The sequence below is a fragment of the Porites lutea genome, chromosome 7, assembly GCF_958299795.1.
Source record: "Porites lutea chromosome 7, jaPorLute2.1, whole genome shotgun sequence".
Classification (NCBI taxonomy): Eukaryota; Metazoa; Cnidaria; class Anthozoa; order Scleractinia; family Poritidae; genus Porites; species Porites lutea.
In genome coordinates, this window is record NC_133207.1 from 2,355,118 (window position 1) to 2,375,117 (window position 20,000).

The following is a 20,000-nucleotide window of genomic DNA, read 5'->3' on the forward strand; positions in this document are numbered from 1 at the left end:
AAGCTGCCCATACCGTTATTTCACGATAAATGCCGAGCGCGATGAAAATATCGAATCAAAACTGATTAACGGCATCCCGGTTATAAACACGGCGAGATCTCGGCTACCGAACCAGTAGTCGATAGAAGATTTTAATAGACTGTGCCAGCAGAATTTTTGTCATAATTCGTCATTACGAGCATAACTTTCATCCATGCTCCAAAAAAAGCGCTGCTAGCATAACTTGCTCTTTCGGCTTGTTTCGCAGCACAAAATTTTCATTTGATAATCATGCAAAAAAACATTTTTGCCTGATCAGGTTAGCACCCGAGATGGCGTGTTAATTATTGTTGGAGTTTTAAGCCGGAGTTGTCAGACAGTTTTGCTGTTTCAGTGAATACTTTAATCGTAAGACCGTGATACGCGAGGAATTGTAAGTAGGTTTAACGTTTGCATTTACTTCTTTGTTGAATGATTTTGAGGTGTTTTACCTAAATTCAAAGTCAAAAAAGAGAAGCATACTTTCTGCATTTTTCCTTTTTTTGCTAAATTAGCATAAGTATACAAACTCTTTGAAACAAATCGCCCATAGGCGTGGCTGTCAATCAACTGTAAGACTATATTGTTTATTCCGTCTTCGTTTGCACGCAACCGGCAACTGCTGCATGGAAGGAATTATTCTGAATTCAGAAATGGTGGACGTAAATTCGAATTTTAACTCTGCTATCGAAGCAAGTCTTTTGGAGTTAGAGCGGCAGGGAATGTCGCGTGTATTACGCAATCAGAAAGTCAAAGCCATTTCTACACTGGTATCAGGACAAGATTTACTCGCATTGCTAAAATCTACACCTCTTTTACTTCATGCCAAAATGCTGCTTGTTCTAATACGTCTTTTTCTCTGACGGGTAGATGATGCTCTGGACGGTTCTATGTTTTGACTGAGCAAATGTGATTTTAGCCGCTTGTTTCACACTGACAGGTCATGACACGCTTATCGCCGGATTTTCTGTGGTTTTTGAATTTCTGGTCGCCATGATTTCCTTCTGATGCAAGAGCATTTTATTTCACCTCTTTTGAAGCATAAAGCTCTTTATCGTGGCTAAACAAGGCTTTTAGGTTCTTTATTTTGTCCAAAGTACCTCAGGGTCTGAATAATAAACTTAGCGATTTTCTTTGTAGTCCGTGTATGTGATGTTTTCTAGACCAATCCATAGTCCGGTCCAGTCCTGCATTTACATTATTTATATGCAATGTATTTATTAAGAAGCTACTGAAGCTATCCCACGACAGATTCTTCTCCTTGTCGCCGAGGCGTTAACAGGAGCCTGAGGTATGTGCCACTGCAGTTTAGACCTTACTTATATCTTTTCGGATATCCTGGACACTAAAACTTCCACTCGGCTTCTCATAGCCAAGATGAGGGTTTGGCTAATTTTAATGAGAGTTAGAGACGTCACATGGTTGAAATTTATAGCGAATGAGACTCCGCTTCGATTTGAGGAATAGGCGATGGTGTTCTGACGTTCATTTAGTTAGGTGTGGCCATTATTTTTAGAAAATACATGCAGTTAATGTTTATCCCGGAAAAGTCATGCTACAGAATGAGTTCACCTGTCGTGCAATTTAAAATTCCGCGTATCCTGACCTATCTGCTAAGACGCAAAAACTGTAAGGCGAATTCGCAGTCTTTAAATGGTTGGTTAATTAGTAAATTACGTAACTAAGTGTTAACAAAATGTGATATATGTTAATACTAAACTTTTGCCTTACAAGAAGAGGAAAAGTGGATCCAATCATTTTCCCTCGAATTTTGCTTGCACAATACCTGCGAAAACCCAGGGGGTTTCAGAGTGAATTCTACTCAAAGGCTTTGCATGAGCAACATGCGTTTCCGACATGAAAATTGTTCATAGAATTCGCAATGAACGTTTTGAAAATGATTTTGAGCTTTATTCTAATATATAAAGATCATAAAAGGCATTACTGCCATGGGGCAAAACCTGGTCTCAGTAACTCAAAATATTGCTTTCGAGCTTGACAGTTTGTCGATCAATTTTTGTGTCTCCTAGACAGGTCATGACGAATATTATACTGGACATACTGGGCTACAAAATTATCAATCTTCATTAGCTTCTCATAGTCGAAATTCGGCTGTTGGAGTTAACCCATTACGTAACTCTTTGACGATATTGTCAGATTATCTTACCAACAAAGTAAGTGATTCTCACTTAAGGCTAGCTTTAGCCTTGCGGCTCAAAATAGCCTTTCTTTGTTTAAGCAAACAAAGCTGATTGAGGTTGTGAGTTGCAGACATCCATTATTTTTCTTTAACTCAGGCATGTTAAGGCATGGGTCACCTCGTTAGTTCAGTGCATAATTTAGCGAAGTGGCATTTGAAACGGATTGTTTTGATCAGTCGTCATGAAACTCGGCAAACAGTGTTAGCTCGGTGGCCTTAAACAATATGTGACATTTTTATTGTTGAAATATTAGTCATGTGACCTGCAAATGGTCGTTAACGTTCAAAGTGTTCAAATTAAAACGGGGAAAAGGAAATCAAAGAGCAGCAAACTATTCTTAGGCACCAGTGTTTTTCCCATGGCCTGGATATTACGAAATAGCCCTGCATCTAAGTGGAGCAAGGATTACGAAATAAAGAAAAACAGGTCACGTGACTTATAAAAGACTTTAATAACTCTTGATAAAAATGCTTTGATCCACCTTGCAAGACTATATAATTGACAATCCAGACAGCACGGGAGCATATGCTTGTGCAACAATTGCAAACATCCCCCTCCCCGCCCCGCCAAAAAACAACAAAACAAAACAAACGGCATGTGACATACCTTGTAAGTCTTTTTATATAAAGTCGGTAGCGGGCGAGTTCAGCGTGTCGTAGCCTGCAATGCAGGCGTATTTTGGGCGAGCGAAAGCTGCTTCTTTATGTTCTTATTGCTGTAACCGCCATTTTTGATTTTATGACGGAGGAAAATTAGGGAGAGCGAAAATAGAAACCCTTAGTGTAGGTGCTAGCGCGAAAGAAGGAAAGGGGCTAGGGGGGAGGGGAGAAAAAAAATACGCCTGTCCGCTATCATTGTTCTTTTGGGAAACTCCGTACGCTGGCCGCAACGCAGCGCCTGCGTCTTAGGGGAAGTAGATTGATACCTGTCAATCAACTGTAAGACTATATTGTTTATTCCGTTTTCGTTTGCACGCAACCAGCAACTGCGGGAAGAGTTATTCTGAATTCAGAAATGGCGGACGTAAATTCGAATTTTAACTCTGCTGTCGAAGCAAGTCTTTTGGAATTAGAGCGGCAGGGAATGTCGCCTGTATTACGCAATCAGAAAGTCAAAGCGATTTCTACACAGGCATCAGGACAAGATTTGCTCGCATCGCTAAAACCCCCAGGGGCTAAAAGCTACACCTCTTTTACCTCATGCCAAAATGCTTCTTGTTCCAATACGTTTTTTTCTCTGGCAGGTTCATTATGCTCTGGACGGTTCTATGTTTTGACTGAGCAAATGTGACTTTAGCCGCTTGTTTCACTCTGACAGGTCATGACACGCTTATCGCCGGATTTTCTGTGGTTTTTGAATTTCTGGTCGGCATGATTTCCTTCTGATGCAAGAGCGTTTTATTTTACCTATTTTGAAGCTTAAAGCTCTTTATTGTGGATAAAGAAGGCTTCTGGGTTCTTTATTTTTGTCCAAAGTGCCTCAGGGTCTGAATAATAAACTAAACTATTTTCTTTGTAGTCCGTGAATGTGATGTTTTCCTGCAATGTTGTATCACGCTGGGTCCAGCTCGTTAGTTTTGTTTCCAGGATGTTAAATTCTCACGGATAGCTATTTATAGACTGCAGAACAGTTAGTTTTTTTCTAAAAATTGGTTTAGAGGTATAGAGAAGAGTCAGAGGAGCGTAAGAGCCTCACACGCGCGAATCGTGCGAGCCGACGAGAGAAATTTTAGCGTCTCTCCGTTTCAGTCTTGCTTTCCGTTTTCATATTTTGTTTAAACGTTCGTGCGTACAGTGTCCTTGAATACGCAGAAATATGGACTATTTTGTAGTCTAGGCGATTTACTGATCCAAATTTGGAAAAATGAATTGCAGCCCAAACTGAAGCTACATCAGCTCTGGGTAATTGCATTGTCGCATTGTCAGTACATTGTGATTCAGTCAAGATTGTTTTTTAGACGATGATAAACTAAATAAGGCTTTTGGGTTCTTTAATTGGTCCAAAGTCTCCAAAGGAGAAAAAGGAGAGAGACTTTCTCTTCCCTCTCCCCGCATTCTTTAGTGAATTTAAGGCTGATTTCCTTCGGTTGATACGCTAGACCTTCGCTGCAAGTAATCAACCTTGGGGGTTATATACGGTAACCTGAACAACGGCAGAACTAAAACTCGCTGGAATCGCCGTGAAACGGCCAAAAATGCTGAGAAAACGCCATAAACTTAGACAGAGACAAGTTAGGGAATTTCAATGTTGTTTTCTCAGAATATCCCGAGAAATCCTATAATTTCACAAATTTAATTTTTATGATGTCATCACTTTAGAACTCTATGTGTACTTCAGATTTCAGACCCCCTTTACATTTTTGCATGTACGGACAAATTTTTGAACGGACAAAAACTTGCACGGATCCATCTTTCGTTTACACGGAACCCGCGGAACCAGCCTGAACACCAAACAGTCCTGCAATCTGTAACAGAATTTGCACGGTTTCGTGTAAACGGGCAGGCTTTGATGATAGAATGTGCTAGCATAATTATCGGCATCCGTCATTACAGGCATAATTTTCATGTTTCCGAAAAAACCCCCTCTTGTATCTCTGATTTGCCCTTTTGGCTAGTTTTGCAGCACAAAATTGTTATTTACTGATCATACGACCAATTTTTTTCAGTGCTACAGGGATATTTAAGTAACAAAATCAATTTTTTCTGTCCACTTATTGTCACATTCGTGGGGCCTGGGTGACCCTAGTCTTTTAGGGTCGTCACGGAACGCTCCCTCCAATCCCCAAAATCTTGGGAGGAGCGTCGCGTGACGACACTGAAAAAGGCTGTGTAGTAGACTAGGGTGACCCAGGACTCTTTCCACAGGCGTCAATGCACGCACATAACTAGCGCGGTTAACCGAGATGGCGTGCAAATTATGTTTGAGTTTTAACAATAAAGTTGTCAGAGAGTTTTGTCGTTTCACTGATTTAGCTTTCTACGTTCATCCATCTCAGCAGATAGTTTGCAAGACAGTAATAACCAGGGAATTACTGTAAATAGCATAAACGTGTTTCCTTTTTCCCCTTTGTTGCATAGTTTTTGACTGACCTAATGTTAAACGAAAAAGATAAATATACGAGCAATGCTAGTAGCTAATTATGCTAATTAATCTGTCAAAGCTAGGAGCCAGGATAAACGGGTGGCACAGGTAAAAAATGCGTTCTTTCAAAAATTTGACCGCGGACTTGTGTCAACAGGGCCGAAGTCTCAAATGATGTCCTTCTCCTTTTTTTCAGATTTCTTCAAAAATCTGGAAAGCCCTTTAGTTTCGAAGCTTTACTGGACCAAGATGGCTATTCCGGTTGTAGATTTTAGCGCCATGAGTTTACAAAACAATAGTCAGCCTTGGGCGGAAAATAGCAATGCTGTTAAAGACTTGGCTGATGAACTCTACAACGCCTTTAGCACGGTTGGATTTGTGTATCTTAAAAACCATGGGATTCCCCAGGAAATGGTGCGTTTTTGTTCGAATGTTTGTTTTGTCGCCGGTTGTCGTCATGTCTTGTAAATGTTTTTTATTTCAGTTTTTTTTTTTTCATTACAAAAACTGGGTTAAAGGGTCAAGAGCAGCATCTTATACAGCTTCGTCTTGGGTCTAGAGCGGCTAGTCGAGCCTGCATCTTGACGGAAAACACTTATTTTGCATGGTCAACATTATAAATCATAGAAATGACGTCAAGATGTTCAAAAACTGTGCAGTGAAACCACGCACTCTCTTGAGTTTTGAACATTTTGACGTCATTGCTGTAGTCTATAAGAGTGTGGCCCATGGAACTGCTGTCTATGAAAGCGCCTGCTACGCAGATTAAGCTAGTTGTCTATATGTTAACTGGAGACGGTAGGTGCGCTTTTCAATAGCTCTGGTGCAAAGCTTTTTGCAGCAGCTGGGGTTCGATTTAGCACGTTACCATTGCGGTTGCCAGCGAACGCAGACGTCACTACGAAGTCGTCGCTTCCTTTCACCGAGCGGGACGACTGAAAATATAACTGCGTTTCACGCAGGCTACTGCCATCGTGGCCGTTGTAGAAAGGTTTTAAACGAAGATGAATGTATGTTACGTACTCGTCCAATCAATAGATGACCTAAAAACATGAAAAAGTGGCCGTTTTAGAGAGCTGGAGGTTTGACAGTATTTTGTGTCGTTGGTACTCGGCCTTCGTATTTCATTTTGAATGACCCGTTGTATCGGTCGCTCCTCAAGTAGAATTCCACCTATAAAATATACTAAGGTCTTGAGAGGTCTTGGGAAACCATCTCTTGTATTCATGTTATTATAGCCTTCCACTAGGTAGTTCCGTTGAAACTTCGCAAGACCTTGCTGACAGAGCAGAAAACTTGAGTGGAGAGGAACAGCGATTTTTTTTGTTCACCGTTGAAGTTATTTTCCTTGTTTAACTCTGCAGATCGACTCTATTTTTGTGGAGATGGATAAGTTCTTCGCCCTGAGTCATGAAGCAAAAACGAAATACAAAAGGAAACACAAATTCTGCAGAGACGGTTGGAATTCTTTTGAAGCGGAAAGGTAATGCGTTCCCATCACCTTAATTTGTACTTATGGTGCACCATAAACAACCAAGAATTGTGACTTGTATGTGCAGTAAAGGTAGCCGACTGTATTAGCCCTTGAGAAACAGAAAAAACGGCCATCCTAGCTTTCAAAGTTGCCTAGGTAATGGGGGAGAATTAAATGAAAGAAGATCATCTCAGTTATAGACACAACTTTTGCAGTTGCGTAAAGAAAAAAGTCTGAAATGATGCAGGCTTGTACGGAATTTAAACTCCGCTTGACCTCTGCGATACCGGTGCAGCGCTCTACCATTCGAGCTAACAAGCCAACCGGAAGCTGATCCTTTATTTGGTTCTTTCAAAACCCATGAGCCACGCTTTGAAACAGGTACTTGGGTCAACCCGGAAGTGGCTTTTTATAGTCACGTTGATTGGCTACAAAATATTCTTCCCAAATAGACCTTTTCAGCTTGTTTGGAGTTGTTTTCCTATTTCAAACCATGTGATAGTGCCATACCCTGGAAAACTGTTTCACGTGGTCTGAATTGGGAAAACAAATCATACAAGCCAAAAGGTCTATTGATTGAATAATAATAATAATAATAATAATAATAATGATGATAATAATTTACTGATAATAATAGTAATAGTAATAAACCAAACCCTGCTTTCTCTTCCTTCACAGCCTTAACACTGAAAGACCACCATGTTACAAAGAAACCTTGGATTTGAATTCAATTCATGAGGCAGATATTGTAAGTTATAGTAGGTAGCTTGTTAACACTTGCGCTGAGTGCCAGAGTTTTTATTCCTTTTTTTCTTACCTAATTTCTGATAGTTTGCGGCGAATAGAGGCGGACGGGTTATTTCCTCCTAGGTATTTTGAGAACGGACCCCTGTTGCTAGTTAGTTAGCCAGGAAGTTAATACTACAATTTCCCAAGAAAAAATTTTATTATGACAGTCCGGGCCACAACCAGATCTGGATATGGGATGACGTCGTCTAAATTTTGTCTGAAAGAGGTTCCATTTGGATGGTACCATCACAGTTTCGTCCACGGATTTAAACGTCCACAGAAATAAAATTTAGACCCGGTGATATAGAGAAAACTTACACAGAGCAGAAGGATCGCCCTCCAAGCCGAGTAAACTTAAGCGAGCGTTCCTGATATCAGAAAAAAGTTGACCCCTTTGTCCTTGCCCTGGCCAACAGAACTCGCGCATGCTCTGATTGTCTCGCTTTGACCTCGTTGACCCAGCTGGGCGAGCCAAAGTGTTTATATGAAGTACTGAAAGTGAGTAGGCACGTGTAGGAGGGTGACCCGTCCTACCTTCACAAAAGGTTGAAGCTTTTCTTTTGTCATAAAAACGGTCTCGCTTGTAGCAGCAGAAGGGAGAATTTGCCTAGCCTTTAAACCGCGTCTTGATTGATTTACAAGAATATCGTTTAAATTATTCTTTGCAACTAGTTTCATCAATGTTTTTGTCTTGCAGAAATGGCCCAATGAGGAGATACCAAACTTCCAACGCAACACTACACGTGCCTATGACACCATGACCGAGCTGGGCTTCAGGGTGCTATCTGCCGTGGCCATAGGCCTTCAACTGGTAAGAAAATCACGATGACACAGCAAACGATTACACGGACTAAAATCGATAAATGGAAATGTTTAGATTCTAAGACGAGGACGACTACGAGTATGAGGTTTTCTCAATACTAAGTATACATAGTGCGCGAACGTGAACCAGCACCATTTTGGCGGGAAAACGTCAACCCATCCACCCGCACCATAAGGCAACCAACGTAAAATCTCACTGCAACCTGATATTGCACATCCATCTGTTGTGGTCAACTGACAGCTGTCAACACGGAGTATCCGCTGACCAGTATTGCATGAACATATCGCGAGCTCAGGTGTCGATCCATCAAGGTTACGTTCTCCGCCTGACAAGTTACCGGTTTAACTGACGGCAGGCTCAACTCTTAGTGGATTTCTTTGCGATGGTTACAAGTTTATTGTTTGAAGTAAATTATAAATTTATAGTGTAATAAACGGGAGCTTCGCTTTTAGGTTTGAATAAATCTATATATTAACTTGCTTTTTGATTTCTTGAACAGAAACATGACGCATTTGCCTACGCATTTGAAAAAGTAGGCACTTCACAAGGAGAAGTTATGATAAGGTATAATTACTACCCCACGATAACTGATTTGAGTAACGTCAAAAAAGGTCAGCTTCGCTGTGGAGAGCATACTGACTGGGGTGCCGTTACATTTGTGATCCAGGATGATGTTGGTGGACTTGAGGTAAAGAAAGCTACCATTAATTAGGCCAAGCAAATAAAAATAATAAATAAACAAACAAATGTTTCTCCTCCCCGCCCGCTTTATTTCTTGGGGTCGTCTATTTTTTAAATTATTTGGAAATGATGGAATGAACAAAAACCAACACGAGTTACTTGCAACATCAGTTATTCTACAATCCTACGTAACAGGTTACTTTTCATAAAAAGAGAAACCTATTGACGTTTTTCATTCACCTTGCCTATTGAGATATATCGTACGACGCATTACGTTGTTAAAACATGTATCAAACCAAAATTTGTGTTAAATCATTATCTGACGTTTCCGACTAATCCCCTAGCGAGCATTCACTTGAAAACCATAAAAAAGTCGGGAATACAAAAACAAGCGCCTGCCTGCTCTCTTTTTTCTAGAAACTCGGACGATAAACATTTGTTTTTATTCTACTTGACCCTTTATAACCTAGCTGGAAAAAGCATTTGCTTTCACTAACAAGTCCAAACAAGTCTATTGATTCTTAATTATTTGCTTCAGGTACGCAACGCTGATGGAAAATTTGTACCTGCCCCACCAATGGAAGGAACAATAGTGGTGAACGTTGGCGACATGATGGAAAGATGGACAGCGGATAAACTGAAATCGACGGTACGTTGGATGCAACCCTCATACTAAGCCTACGTTTCAGTGATACGCTCGGGAGATACTCAAAAACGTTTTATTGGAAGGCTCTGCACCGAGGTCCTACATACCCTTTTATATACTATTTTGACAGAAAATGGTACCCCTTTTTTGACCTGGTTTAGAGCTCTGTATCCCTTTTAACTACTGTAAATGCATTGTTTTTAAACTATGAAAAAGTCAGAAAACCAGGAAATTTTCTCGACTTTTCCACCGCGATAGATTCTTTTATTCCTTCTATTATTATTAGGTCTTTTTACATACGGAAAGACAGATTTCCCTGGCTAGTACTCTTTTATATATTTCAACTCCCTGCCCTTTCAGTTTCAGAAACCTAACGCCTGAAAAAGCTACCTCTTTCGGGTACAGCCTCCTCGTATAGGCCATTATAGAGAGTACCCACCCCAACCCCCCCCCCCGGAATGTGAGTGAAGACACTTCCCCCGCCAAAATGCAAGCTCCGGTTCATCTCAATGCGCATGATTAGCATAATATAAGAACCAAAAAAATCGGCATCTGAACGCTTTTTCTCTGTCAAAAAAAACAATTTTTCAGGTGTATCATGAGCTGATTGATTTGGAGGGCTCCTTAGGACTATTCCGAAACGCTGATACACGAATTCCTCTGATTCCCATCGAATACCCCAGTATAAACAAACAAGGGACTGCTTTAAACTAACTTCCTTACATTGTTTCTAATTCGCGCAGGTTCATCGTGTACTGATACCCGAAGAGCAGATCAAACGCTGTCAGCGTCGTTCCATAGCATTTTTCTTTAACCCGGATGCCGATGCGGTTATCACATGTATGGATGGCTCTAACAAGTATCCTCCTATCACTTCAGGGGAGTGGACCAAAATGAAACAGGACTTGACACACAAATAATCAACCGTCTTTAAATTTAACGATGACGTCGTAAAATCAAACCTGAGGAAACCATTTCTTTGAATTGGTTGTCTTCAATTCCACTATGCATTTATAAGGGGAGTAGAGGGTTATAGTAAACAAGTAAACAGGGACCGCGGAGCTGGGGGCCTGGGGGCTTTAGTCCCTAAATACCTTTGCCGCCATTTTCTGTAAGTAAATATCTTATAAACAACAATTATTCACCGACGTGGAGGTGGCTAATAGTGGTAGATATCCACTACTGGCCACCTCCATTTCGGTGAAAAATTGTTATTTAGTATATACTAAAACAGTGAGATAATTGAGCACAAAAATGATGATTTTTAACTCATTTACTGTTGCCAACGATTACAATTTTGGCGCGCGATGACCGAAAGGCCGCGGTCGTCGCTTTTTCTTGGCGACAAATAAAACTTTTGAAGGCGTTTGTTTATCTCTTGCGGGGAAGTTTCTTCAATTGAAAAGGAGTTGTGAATTCTTTTTGTATTTAAAATCATTCTGTAAAAAAGATTATTAAATTAAGTTTTAAGCTTATTTACGAACAAGTCAACTAAATAAAGTAACTCAAGACTTAAGCTTAATTTGCATTTGTAAACACTTTTTTCACCGGTTTTATCGATAAATTCAAGTCAAAAAGACAAAGCTTTACCTGTTAAAACTTCCAAACCGAACTTCGTCACCTTCTCCATGTATCTTGGGAATAGCTTGCTTGATTAGTTGTGAAATTTCTTAGTTTGTTACGGCAGCAAACCGGGAAGGCATTTTGCTCGCAACTTACGTGAGTTTGGCGTCGCTCGCTCGGAGGAACGGGAGGTGAATCAGTGAATAGTGCAGGATATTCACTAATTGAGTAGCCAATCAGAGCGCGCGAAAAACACTATCCACTGTTTTAGTATATACTAAAGCAAGTTATTCAGCTTTTCGACTGTAAAACATTCCTGTACGACGAGGATTAACAAAATGTCAATGAAAATACTTTTAGTAGAGCTCTGAGAACATCCACGAATAGCTGTGACGTTGGCTACGTTTTTAAAGACTTTTATTATCATCACGGTCAGGAATGCCTTTTGTCTTAAACACAATGAGAAAAATTTCATGAAGTCAAATACTGTAAACATGTCGTAAATGCTCCTCAAAACGCTGGAAATTACATTTCCGAGAGTCTTTATTTCAAAATTTTCCGGCGAGAATACCGTCGCAACCCCTAATTTCTCACGGCGGTCGTTAGCCCCGCGGTCCCTGGAAAAAAAAAAATTGTGAGAAGCTTTCTTTCCGTTCCAGTGAGGTCAGTCTATTTATTAGATACTCGAATGCAATTATTTAGTGGAAGGGAACATGAGGATTCTTGTTTAGCATTGAAGGGTTGATCAATTCAGGTTTTTAAGAAACTGCCAACCTACCCCACCCCTAACTAAACGTTTATATTTGCGTCTCACTTGGGGCAAAATGTTGGGCTAGGGGAAGGGTAAGTGGGCAATTTCCCAGCCCCTAAATTGATCCGGAGGGGTTATGCCACGAGGATATTCCTCTTTTAGGTCAATTCTGTGTTGAAGTTACACAAAATCTCCTGTAGCGTTATGGAAAAGATAACAAACCAATCAGGCAGCACTACCCATAATTATTGTTTTGGTAATTTTTGCAGGAATAGCATTGAAACTTGACAAAAATGGGTTAATCAAGGTCTCTCCTAGCCATCCGTTGAAATAGACGACATAAAACAGTTTCACTGCTTAAATGTACTCTTAACTAAGAAAACTGGACCATTTCTTTTGGAATTCACCGGCATTATTTAAAATATAGCACAGGATGGGGTTTGGGATTACTCATTAGCTGAAAAAATAATCAAGATTACAAGATGGAGAGATAATTTTGATCAATATAATGAGATAAAGGAATCCTTTTGGGTATGTAGAGTTATTAATTCTTACCTAGCCTGCTTCACAGACATAATTTAACCTCAGTTTTCACTTAATAACGTCTGCAAGGCAATGCTGGTATCAGTTCTGGGCCCCCAACAGACTCAACAAATTACCAGAAGTGCATTTCGAATTTCCTTTCATCTTTCAACTGGCAAATTGACAATGGCTTTTTTAACAGGCCAATCGTTCTTAAAGCCTGGTACAAAGGTGGGGACCAAGAACGACAATTTTGGTGTTGTTTTGCAGAAGGACTTAACCAGAGTTAAGTTTTCTCTGTGACGCATGCCAAGTCTTACCCGAAGTTGGAAATTTTCTTCAGTTCTCCTTTGACACCATGATAAGCATCCAAGAACTCTGCCATGAATAAGTCCAAACACTTTCTTTTGTCCTACAGGTAAAGGAAGAGACAAACACTAAGCAAACTGGATTTCATGGTTGATGACTCATGAGACATCTGATGTTTAATATGGTGGTGTGATTCATTCTAAATCCCATCCATCACATAACCCACAAGGCATCTCATGAGATATCAAAATAGCACACTCTGGACAAAAAACACATGTTAACGGGGCTTCTGATATATCGCGCGGTCGCGGACCCGCGAAATTCAGGTATTTCCGCGAAATCCCACGAAATTCCCAAAAAACAAGAAATACCGCAAAATCTGCCAGAAATATTTCCAAATACATGTCGGCAAAACGTATTTAATACTTATCTTGGCTATTAGACCGGTTTTATTCACCCCAAACATCCAAATTTAGCTCAAAACTTCATCACTGCAACGAGTAAACAACGTCCCAAAACTACCAAGCGTTTTTAGATGAACGTTGCGAAAAACTTGGCTCTAATCATAATGTTAATAGCTTTAGCATTCGCTCATTTCTCGAGCAAACTGTTATTGAAAGAGCAAATATCCCTGTTAAAAAAAACATTCACCAACGCTGGTCATATCGATGCAAAATTGATCGATTTTAGCGAAATTTGCCAAAAAAAATCCAGCGAAATCGGCTGTTTTTTTACTGATTGTTTCTTGGCGAAGTTCCCCCCCCCAAAATTTCCTGTGAAATCGGCCTATTTTTCTAAGAATTTGCCCCTGAAAAGCCTTCGAAAATTGACTTTTTTCGGCTAAAATCCCACAAAATCAGCCGATTGTTCCGCAAATTTTGACTTTTTTCCCACGAAAATCCAGCAAAATCGGCCGCGAATTTTGACTTTTTCCCCGCGAAAATCCCGTGAAATCGGCTGATTTTTCTGCGAATTTGCCCCTGAAAATCCCACGAAATTTTGCTTTTTTTCCGCGAGATATCAGAAGCCCTGTGTTAAGGCAAATTTATGAGCAATTAAACAAGGGTGTGCTTTTAAAAAAACTGAAAGGAACTCAGTGCTCTGAACCTGAAATCCAGGGTGCTCAAATACAGGGTGCAGGATTTCTATGAAAAAACTCATATTAATTTCCTGGTTGCCCAAAGCAAATTCAACAATCGAAACACTAATAATTAACTCAAATATTCATTCAAAATATTTCCCCAATTCTGGTTGGTTAAAAGCACATGCACAATTCACCATAACCAGTTACCGATGACCAAATTTGGAAGAATTTTTGTGTTTGACGAGGAAATGACGTCAAAAATGCAGCCTTCTACAGGTTAATACACCGTTGACCGAGAAGACCTGGGGACGAGGTTGAGTTGTTTTTGTTGTGAAAACTAACATGCAGTGTTCCAGCCAGGGTGTGCCATTGTGTGAATCTCGCAAGATGGCCCCCACCAAAAGCGTTCAAGGGCCATTATGGCCCTTTCCTTCTTTAATTCCCTGGGCTTAAAAATGTCTCTGTTACTTCAGCTACAATAATTTTCAAATTAAACAGAATTTTTAATCTAAAGAACAACGACTCTGTACCTTTGTACACAACGTGAAAATCAATCAAAGAATCTTCATGAGTTTACCTGATTTACCGTGAGTGGTCTGGAGACCACTGAGCCTCAACTTGGCTTTTGTAATATCGCAGGAGCTGATGGGTATCCATCATGGCGTCGCGAATAAGGATAAACCTAGCGTTTACCAGTCAGGGCTCACTCATATATGTATACATATATGCAATTACTTTGTGTAGGCATCACAAGGTATCCAAGGGCGGTTTGAGATATGGAAACTAGCGTTTACCAAACCTGACAAACGCATCTTTGAGGCTTATCAAAAGTTTTTTCTCAGGAAGTAACGAAAAAGTGGATAGAGGTGAAGCAGTTCAAAAGAAGCGAAAAGAAGCAGATCTTGACGGTGAAGTGGAAAATGAGATGAAAAAATTACTTGCTATTTTTATTGCATACATTCTGATTATGCTGTTTGCTTTATTACTGAAGATTTCCTCTATTGTGTATAAAGAGGGATGCTCCACGTCAGCTTCAAATAAACTGCTATTTTCATTTCCTTAACTTTCCAACTGTTTCTTCTCTTTTGCATATTAGAAAGATACTGGTACATTGGCCCCTTCTTGAAATATCTGGCCCCCAAAAATGGGTTGTAGGGGCCAGTTTGGCCCTCAAGCAGAAATTTCTGGAACACTGAAAATGGTGGACACTTCACTCATTTCAAGAGTAAGAACTACAGCTGGAACTAGGCGAAATAATGGCTAAAAACATAGCAAAAACAGTAAGAAGACAACTAGGGGGGCGACATCTGCTATTTGGAGAATATTTGTGGAGCTGGACAAACCTAAACGTACAATATGGAAGATAAACTTAACATCAATGCAGGTAAGCATGTTTTAGCTATGTTTTTAAACTAGGAATTATAATGAATTCGGCTTTCGTAGAATATAAAGAATTAAGCAGATCTCGGAAGGTGGGGGGGGGGGGGTACTCCCATACATTACCTTTACGGGTATGTGCTGCCCAAAGGGGTCGTGATTTTGAAGCTCCTGATTTAGAACAGGGTATAATATTTCGAACGCACGAAAGCTCCACTTTTTTAAGCAGCCATTTGAAAGTATTCAAGTACAGATTGCTTTTAAAAATACGATTCAATGCGTTAACAAGCAAACCGTTGAACTCTTGTTGCACCCTAGAACGGAGTATAAAAAATTGGCCCATTTCTAGAACGGGGTATCAGTTTTAGGACGAATTCTAGAACGGGGTATAAAAAATTGGCCCATTTCTAGAACGGGGTATCAATGTTAGGGGAAATTTTTTCTAGAACGGGGTGCCATTTTGGGGTCCCGGGCGGCACATACCCACCCAAAAAATACCCAAGCCCCCCCCCCCCCCCCCCCCCCAGGGGCTGTGGATAACACCCTCCTAGATCTGCTTAATTCTTCATATCCTACTCAGCCTCATTCATTAATTGCTAAATATTGAAATAGAACAAAACGGATAGGATAACCCTAGTTACTAACACACAATACAATTAAATACATATTAACAGAAACAGCATAGAATTTCAACCTTTCGGTTTCAAATATTCAACATTTACAATTTACTAGCGAGGGCACAAAGTTGTTGCAACGAAATACCTGTTGATTTTCCGGAGAAGTGTAGCTCATAAACGAACTCCAAAGCCCTCGGAGACGTTTAGCTACATCCTCGTCATAATTCGTGCCCGTCATCGTCCGTTTGGAGCAAGGAATATCCTATTTAAAACTGAGTTGTCATGACGCACAGCTGTAGGAAAGGTGAGGAAACGACACCACCTGGAAATATAACAGGCCGCACGATTCTTAACATCCAGCATTCAGTTCCCATGTTAACTGCACTTTAGGCAAGAAAAGTACAGTCTAAAAAAGCCTTTAGTTGTTTGCCTTCTATTCGAATCGTATTTTTGATACGCGAGCTCAAATCGCAAATCGCAGCTGACACAGGAGCTGACATTACAAAAATAACCCAGGCCTACCGAGAAAACCGCTGACAGACAACTCTCTACTTCCGGTCTAGTCTTTTTATTAGGAGAAAAAATAAAGAAATATTAGAAAGGACATTTATAGAATCGTCAAATTAAATTTATACCCCGTTCTCTACGTAGCTCGTTTGATGCCAAAATAGTCTGAAATTGACGTGTAGAATTGAACACATCTGAAGAACTCTCAAGATCTGGGAAAATCGACATGTTTTCACCTGAAGGTTCTTCACCTTCAAAAGGGAACGGTTTATAGCGGAAAAAAGCTGACAATGAACAATACCCTGGGTTTATACAACTTCGTAACAGGTTTTAGGGGGGCTTATCAGAACGGAGAGGCTTATAAACCTTGTATCCTTATAAACGTAATTAAAAAAGCGCATCGAATCAAGAGCAAACAAACTATGGCAGTTATCAAAATGCGTTTTGCATTTACTGGTTTTTAATAAAGCTTCAAAACGTAACAATGATTAAGGGAATTAATTTCAATAATAGCTTAAGGATGGTTTTTACACGGGGGGAGGGGCTTATAATCGGATGTATTTTTTGTTTGTTTGTTTGCAGGTAAATGGGCCTACAACTGAAAGGGCCCGGGGGGGGGGGGCACTTTAGGAATTTCTGGGTGGGGATGTGCCGCTGGGACCCTGGAACCCTTGACCTATACCAGAGCTAGTTCAGCTGAATTTTGCTACCCTATACTAGAGTAAACTCCCAAAATCCCCCTATCCTAGAGTAGCTGTTTCCCCAGTCTAGATAAAATCTTCAACCAACTGATCAGTTTCCTGAAAAATGATACCCTATTCTAGACCCAAACGCTCTGATTTATATACCCTATCCTAGAGTAAACTGCTTGAAAACCATACCCTTCACAGCGGCACATACCCATATAGCCCATATATGGCAGTACCCCCCCCCCTGGGTGAAAGAGCTTATTATGCCCCCCCCCCCGGCTTATTGTTAGGCCAAACTGAGGACCGAAGGTCCGAAAAAAATTTTTTTGGACACCTCCTCCTCCCCCTCTTTTCTAAGGGTCCGGATAACCGCCCCTTTCCCCCCTTTATCTCAAGATCTGGATCCGGCATTGCAGTATGCGAGGTAGGCTTTTTTAATTAAAGATATAAATGTCTGTTGTCTGCATTTACGGCTGTAACGGGTGTCCGTATTCAGCTAGGTTGAATTTATAAGAGACAATGTAAGGGCTTTCCCTAGAGACAAAGAAAACTGCCCATTATATGGTATGTTATGAGGAATAGACCTATTCGGCTAACTCAATGTTGTACCCAATTCAAACCCTGTGGGAATAAAACGCTTTGTTTTAGGAACTTCTATATCACGCAAATGTCACGGAATGCCACATTATAATGCAAATAGAATACACAAAAAATCTTAACCCCTGGAAATTTGAATTGGGTACAATATTGAGTTAGCCGAATAGGACTTTCCGCACATGCCAGGATCACCGCGAGGGGATGTTTTTTTCTTGAATCATCTATTTTTGTTGATTAAAACGGCTTCTCGTACACTTTATATAGGATTTCCAGCATCAATGTTATCAAATTTGCATGTCCATCTGCCATATCATGAACTAGCTTCCCCATCTTTAAGCAGGACCGTTCCTTTTAATTTATTTTTATAATATTATTATTACTATTATTATTTTCTTAAAATCAAGAGAAGTGGCGGTGGAGAGGCTAGTGGTTTTGTGAAGTCCGCTTTGCCCGCCTCCGCTCTCTTTAGGCTGCAGGATAGCGCGTTGCACTTTCACTTATTGGGGTTGTTGTGGGTTACGCCGTATAACCCTAAATATCTATCTCTTTTTATTTACTCAATTTTATAATCAAAAGGGATGTGTATATATGCGTTACTTAACTTTAATTTCTAGTCTATAATAAATTGAGCTAAAGAACTTTTAACTGAGATATGTTTTCTGGCGACTCCCTAGCCCCTCCGGGTGAATAACCGACATTCTCTAAGTAAGCGATACCTTTATCTAAATACCTTTTAAAACATCGGCCGAAATTTACCGGGAGTCTTGTCATAATTTTCCCAGCCTAATAAAAAGATAGACATAGATAACAAAACAGCAATAAAAGACATTGTTTACAGGATCATAATGAGTCTTCAGTTAGGAATAAACATAATCTTAATGCAAATTTTCAAAAGACCGCCCGTATAATTAGAGATGTATTCTATTTTTTATACTCATTAAAGAAAGGACTCCTGACAATAAGTACCGTAGGTCTGCTTCTATATATAGTTTTGCTCCCGTTAAAGCATAAATCAATCCAGAAGTCAACTCTTCGCGAACAGTTATGACCGGGTTCAAGCGCAGCGAGTTATTTTCCTGGCATTTCAGCGTCCCTCACAGGATATTTGCACTAAGCATTCTTTGGCTTGCCAGCGCCTGTTGTAAAATGATTCTAGGAGCTGATTCGGAATTTCAGACGCAATCGCCAAGAAATTATTTCCCTCCTTCTGTTACTCATCGCAATAAATATTTGACGGGTCAAGTTTTCAAGAGACTTCAATCGTAGGACTGGCTTCAATGCCTGATTACTTGTGTACAAACGGAGGATTGTATTTCCTACAACCTAGACGCAAAATTGGGTACCTGCGAGCTGAACAATGGAGGGATAACACAGTGGGGTAAAGAATGTGTGCCAGAAAAATCGCTTAAATTTTCTCAACATCTGATATTTCATCAAGTAAAAGGTGAGCAGAAGTTCAGTTCTATTTGCTTACCAAAAAACTGAGGAAGCAGCTGCAAACTCATTAATCACAAGAAATAATGAAATCATACAGTGTTTACCAATTTCTTTTGAAAGTATAAGAATAGAAAGTAATGAACCCTAAGAAACGGCACGAGTCGCTCGATCGTTTCTAGTAGCTAACGCAGCCTCAGGAAACACGAAGCAGATGCGTGATATAACTGTATTAAACAAAAAAAAAGTATGAACTCTTTTGACATTTAATGATGGCACAGAATATTGCGTGGACAACTAAGCAAGCAGATGTTTTATATCCTTTTTACATATATTTAGCCAATGTTACGTTAATGACGAAATCTTAAACAATCCTTCCTTTCAAAATGCGACGTAAGGCACATTCTGTTTAATCGCGGTAAGCAAATGTTACTGCACGTTTATTTAAAAAATAGCGAGCAAAACGGATAAACAAATATCATTGTCACACAGCCCTGCAACATCAGTGTTAGTGAGCAATTGAGATTCAAAACAAGCCCTTTGGGGTTAATTACTACCATATACGGGCTAGATAGGTATGCGCCGCTAGACAGGGTATGGTTTTTGAGGCTCTACCTAACGGAAACAGGGGCACCCAACGACTGTTTGCTGTAAAACATCCGTTCGCAGACGCAACTGAAGCAAATATATATTGCCCAGACTATTCTTTTACTTGAGCACAGCTAACAATATTTAGATGACTGTTCCATTCATGTGCAATTTTCGAAGCTTATCTCAATAAATTCGCTTCGATTTCAGCTGAAGTTTAATTTTTCACATTCCACTCCTCTGATTAGG

The 20,000-nt window shown here is 40.1% G+C and overlaps 1 protein-coding gene across 1 annotated transcript; it reads left to right on the plus strand.

Annotated features, from left to right (window-relative positions):
• Positions 1-5,458: 5,458 nt before the first annotated feature.
• Positions 5,459-12,822, plus strand: LOC140944961 (uncharacterized). The gene is made up of 7 exons (XM_073394069.1): positions 5,459-5,714; positions 6,665-6,783; positions 7,453-7,522; positions 8,261-8,374; positions 8,886-9,074; positions 9,606-9,716; positions 10,457-12,822. The coding sequence occupies exons 1-7, from the start codon at positions 5,472-5,474 to the stop codon at positions 10,631-10,633; spliced, it is 1,023 nt and encodes a 340-aa protein (XP_073250170.1). The 5' UTR covers positions 5,459-5,471; the 3' UTR covers positions 10,634-12,822.
• The last annotated feature ends 7,178 nt before the right edge of the window (positions 12,823-20,000 follow it).